Source organism: Sinocyclocheilus grahami, unplaced genomic scaffold, assembly GCF_001515645.1.
Source record: "Sinocyclocheilus grahami isolate Dianchi unplaced genomic scaffold, SAMN03320097.WGS_v1.1 scaffold2041.1, whole genome shotgun sequence".
Taxonomy (NCBI): domain Eukaryota; kingdom Metazoa; phylum Chordata; class Actinopteri; order Cypriniformes; family Cyprinidae; genus Sinocyclocheilus; species Sinocyclocheilus grahami.
The window spans coordinates 34,826-40,160 of NW_015507220.1; the positions used below are offsets into that span (position 1 = coordinate 34,826).

Sequence of the window (5,335 nt, forward strand, 5' to 3'; positions counted from 1 at the left end):
ACACCCAGATGGTGCATCTTACCCACTGACTCGACTCGGGTCAACTTAACCCGGAGCAAACGGAGCCATGAGAACACTTTTTTTTTAAAGCCATATTTTTTAGAACCCTTTGTCATAGATACATTCTGATCTTTTAAAATGATCGGAATACTTTCATTAGGATAGATACTTTCATTGTACTTCTGCATCATTTTAACTTATCTTGAGGACCACATAAGTAAAAAAAATGGCTAATCTTACCCCACTCTCCCCTATAAGTATTAAAGATTTATTTTAATATTTTAAAGCGTTAATCTATATTATATACAAATAAACATCTCATTTAGAATATTTATATTGTTTTTAAACTATTTATAGGCCTACTATTAATATGGTTTTAATAAAATATGATGTGTTATAGCTTACTAGTATCAAGACAAGTGATTATAATGAGAAATATACTTAATTACAAGAATTAAAGTTTCAAAATTTCAACCTATGTGGATGTAATATATACACTAAAATTATGGCAATGGACCATTGTAAAACTGGACACATTAAATATTGCACACATTGTTTGCTCCCACACACAGACAAACACACACACCCAACTTTCTCTGACACATAGAAAAAATAATTATGATGGACAATTCATTATCATCTGTGGACAACGTCATGCAGAAGTGTCATGACATCCATTTCATCTAAAATTGGCTCTGTGGGGTAACTTACGTAACTGGTAACCTTGACAGTTTCACCTTATTAATTCATTATTTCAATGGGAGGCCTTGTTTTGCCAACCACGTTATTTTCTTGATCAAGTTAACCTCAAATTTGATTATGCATTAGAATTGAAATCATAAAAAAATATTGCAAACCATGACAATGTACCTATAATAGTTGACATTCAACTGATATACTCCTTGACAATATGTTATTGCAGATAAAATATTGAGAGAAAAAAAATTTAAAAAATAGGTGGACACTTAAATTACTGTGTTGAAATTGTCCACCACAGAAGAAAATAGCAATGTATGGTGCTGGTCACGTGGCGTTATAATAAACCATTTTTAGTTGCAGGAGGTTATTATTTCAGTAACATAGCTGACAGAATTTTTGTGGACATGAACAAAATAAAATATCTTCTTAAATTTAAACGTCATTAAAAAAAAGGGCATCAAGGTAATTTCAAACAAATTGAAAAGGAGGGTGCACAATTATTTGTATAAGATTGTTTATTTTCTCTTAATGGATGTATGATGAAGAAAATTGTTAGAAAGTAACATCAATGAGCATATGTATGCTAAATTGTAAAATGATTCATAAATGTCTGTAATGCATGTGGAAAGTATACTTTGCTCTCTTTAGTGATTTTCAATTTATTTTCTTTATTGTAAAACTATATATTTTTTATTTGATCCGGCATACATGATGTATTTTACATTTTATAATAAGATTTTCCATTTACCAAAGCTGTTTGCAAGTATAGTTTGGCAGAAAATATGTTTGAAATATGTGTATTCTTCTTCTTATAGACAGTGAAACAGCCGTGTACACCCTCATGCCCATGGTCATGGCTGACCAGCACAGGTAAGTGTCACCGTTACCCTGTGCATGTAACTGGAACACAATTAATGACTTAACAAAAGGCCAAGAGAAGCAGACACACAATAACTTGTCTAGTCCCTGTCTAACAAAACCCAAAAGGCCACCCACTCCTGCAGCTTCCCCAGTACAACGTTTCCAGTACAGAATGTATGACAGGCTCAATGATCAACAGCTGTACATTTAATGGAAGATAAAGAAGAGGATGTCAAGCTTAACATCATCTTTGGGCGGCAGTCATCTCCCGTCTCTTGGGCCACACAGCTGAATGTAATAATTGTGTTATGTTTATTGCCATTTTAATTTCATTTAAAATTGTTTTTTTTGCTTATAGGTCAGTTTCTGAATTGCTTTTAAACTCAAAGTTTGATGTCAACTACGCATTTGGACGTGTTAAAAGAAGCCTTCTACATATTGCTGCCAAGTAAGAGTTTTGTTCTTTTCACAATCACAAAAAATTACAGAAATTACACGTCCTCTTTTTTTAATGTGTTCCCTATTTGCTCTTTTAAAATTCTAAAACTCTCGCTGAAGTGGTTTCCGGGTGTTTCCTAAATACATTTATTTGTAATATTCTGATGACCCAGTTTGATCATGTTCTCTGAAGTTTTTGTTGTGGTTTCAGCTGTGGATCAGTAGAGTGTCTTGTCCTGCTGTTAAAGCGTGGAGCGAATCCAAACTATCAGGATATCTCCGGCTGCACACCTCTGCATCTGGCTGCAAGAAACGGGTAGATGAGGGTTTTATAAACTCCAGTACTACCACCTGCTGGGAGCATAACAAATTACATTTCTTAGTCCTTATCCCGCATGCACGGAAGTCCTAGAGGTTATGGATTATTTTTCTTTTTCTTTCTTGTTTTCTCGTTATCACAACTTTATTTTCTTGTGATCTCGACATAGCAAAAGTTGTTCTCCAAGTTACACAACTGCGCCAACAGGTGGCAGTGTAGAACTGAATATAACTGATGGGGCGTTGTATACTTTACTGGCTCCCAACCCTGATCCTTGAGGCACCCCAACACTGCACGTTTTGCATGTCTCCTTAATCAAACACACCTGATTCAGGTCATCAGCTAATTAGTAGAGGCTCCAAGACCTGAAATTGGTGTGTCAGAGAAAAGAGACATGCAAAATGTGCAGTGTTGGGGTGCCTCCAGGACCAGGGTTGGGAACCACTGGTATACTGTATATCCACTTTACTGTACACATTTGGGATAGAATAAGGACCTTCCTCGTGATCGCTATAATTTGTGCAGTATTGTTCATTACTGACATTTAAGTAACTTATAAATATGAAATGCTTGAATCAATATGATTATTTTGTTTGAAAGTGTATCTGTTATCGTTACGTTCTTACTGCTAGATGACTCATCACAGTTTCACTACCGTTATAGCGTTCGGTGTGATATTAAACTTATTGCTTATTAAAACCAAGGTTGACATCACTGTATAGTATTCTGTTTGCATTTATATCTTTATTTGTGCATCTCTGAAGTACATGATTGTTAGTTAATAAGCGGGGATGTTGTTTATCTAGGACGCGCTTTTATGACGTATTTGTAATGTGCATCTTTGTCCTTATTGTTAATCTTTATCATTAATCATTCAATTTATATTGAAAGGAAATGTGATTTATATATGTAAAAAAATATATATAGGCTAATTTAATTAAGTGATGTTCTACAGTGTTGTAATCTTTTGTATTTTCTACATTTCTTTGTAGGAAAACACACACACACACACACACACTTCTCAAACAGCATCCCAAGCTTGTAACACACATGATATCAGTCACAGCATATCCTACATGGCTAAAAATCACAAATTATATATAATTTTGAAAATACAGCGAATGAGGAAAATACAGTGAGTTGAATCCAAGCAGCTCAAAAAGATTTTAGTTCTCTGCATCTTTCTGAAGGGCTCCGCCTGTGTTTGCGGTGTTGGATGCTTTGTTGTTAGACCATTTAAGCATGTTAATTACACAAACAAAATGTTTAAGGTACTGTCTCTGGAAAAAAAAATCAACAGTGATGAATTAGCCTATATTTATTGATTGTAGACGTTATTACTAAGTGAAGCAAAATTAGCTAAAATATCGACAACATACAGTATAAGAGCGCATCGTTTATCTGTCGGTCAGATGCGTGTCAAAGTTGTGTTCGTACTATAGCAACAGAAGACTCACGACACATTGTGTTTTAAAAATCAAACAATCATTGTAAAAAAAAAACAACAACTTTTGTTATGTTGAGATCACGAAAGAAGATCAAGAAAGAAAAATAATCATAATCCATGGCCTCTTAGGCATGCTTTGTTTACATAGCCTACGCATTTGTGTGTATTGCATGCAAAAATGGTAACCTAGAAATGCATTTATGTTGAGTCCCATGATGTCCCATTTTCCCATGTGGTCTTATATTTTCACAGACAGAAGAAGTGTATGGGCAGACTGTTAGAGTATAATGCTGATGTTAATATCTGCAATAATGAAGGTCTCACTGCTGTGAGTATGATGACAAAACTGCACATTTGAGACTCAATTAACAACAGCAGTAATAATCATTTCATAGTTATGATTTTAAATTGTTATATATATATATATATATATATATACAGTGGGTACGGAAAGTATTCAGACCCCCTTACATTTTTCACTCTTTGTTATATTGCAGCCATTTGCTAAAATCATTTAAGTTCATTTTTTTTCCTCATTAATGTACACACAGCACACCATATTGACAGAAAAACACAGAATTGTTGACATTTTTGCAGATTTATTAAAAAAGAAAAACTGAAATATCACATGGTCCTAAGTATTCAGACCCTTTGCTCAGTATTTAGTAGAAGCACCCTTTTGATCGAATACAGCCATGAGTCTTTTTGGGAAAGAGGCAACAAGTTTTTCACACCTGGATTTGGGAATCCTCTGCCATTCCTCCTTGCAGAGCCTCTCCAGTTCTGTCAGGTTGGATGGTAAACATTGGTGGACAGCCATTTTTAGGTCTCTCCAGAGATGCTCAATTGGGTTTAAGTCAGGGCTCTGGCTGGGCCATTCAAGAACAGTCACAGAGTTGTTGTGAAGCCACTCCTTCGTTATTTTAGCTGTGTGCTTAGGGTCATTGTCTTGTTGGAAGATAAACCTTCGGCCCAGTCTGAGGTCCTGAGCACTCTGAAGAAGGTTTTCGTCCAGGATATCCCTGTACTTGGCCACATTCATCTTTCCCTCGATTGCAACCAGTCGTCCTGTCCCTGCAGCTGAAAAACACCCCCACAGCATGATGCTGCCACCACCATGCTTCACTGTTGGGACTGTATTGGACAGGTGATGAGCAGTGCCTGGTTTTCTCCACACATACCGCTTAGAATTAAGGCCAAAAAGTTATATCTTGGTCTCATCAGACCAGAGAATCTTATTCAGGTGTTTTTTAGCAAACTCCATGCAGGCTTTCATGTGTCTTGCACTGAGGAGAGGCTTCCGTCGGGCCACTCTGCCATAAAGCCCCGACTGGTGGAGGGCTGCAGTGATGGTTGACTTTCTACAACTTTCTCCCATCTCCCAACTGCATCTCTGGAGCTCAGCCACAGTGATCTTTGGGTTCTTCTTTACCTCTCTCACCAAGGCTCTTCCCCCCCGATAGCTCAGTTTGGCCGGACAGCCAGCTCTAGGAAGGGTTCTGGTCATCCCAAACGTCTTCCATTTAAGGAATGGAGGCCACTGTGCTCTTCGGAACCTTAAGTGCAGCAGA

The 5,335-nt window shown here is 36.7% G+C and overlaps 1 protein-coding gene across 1 annotated transcript in view; it reads left to right on the forward strand.

The window, feature by feature from the left end:
* Nucleotides 1-511: 511 nt before the first annotated feature.
* Nucleotides 512-5,335, forward strand: part of LOC107573815 (E3 ubiquitin-protein ligase HACE1-like) — an 18,768-nt gene continuing 13,944 nt past the window's right edge. The window contains exons 1-5 of the mRNA XM_016260266.1: nucleotides 512-521; nucleotides 1,515-1,569; nucleotides 1,919-2,008; nucleotides 2,210-2,314; nucleotides 4,017-4,092. Coding sequence (XP_016115752.1) covers nucleotides 512-521; nucleotides 1,515-1,569; nucleotides 1,919-2,008; nucleotides 2,210-2,314; nucleotides 4,017-4,092 — 336 coding nt within the window. The remainder of the gene's footprint in view (nucleotides 522-1,514; nucleotides 1,570-1,918; nucleotides 2,009-2,209; nucleotides 2,315-4,016; nucleotides 4,093-5,335) is intronic.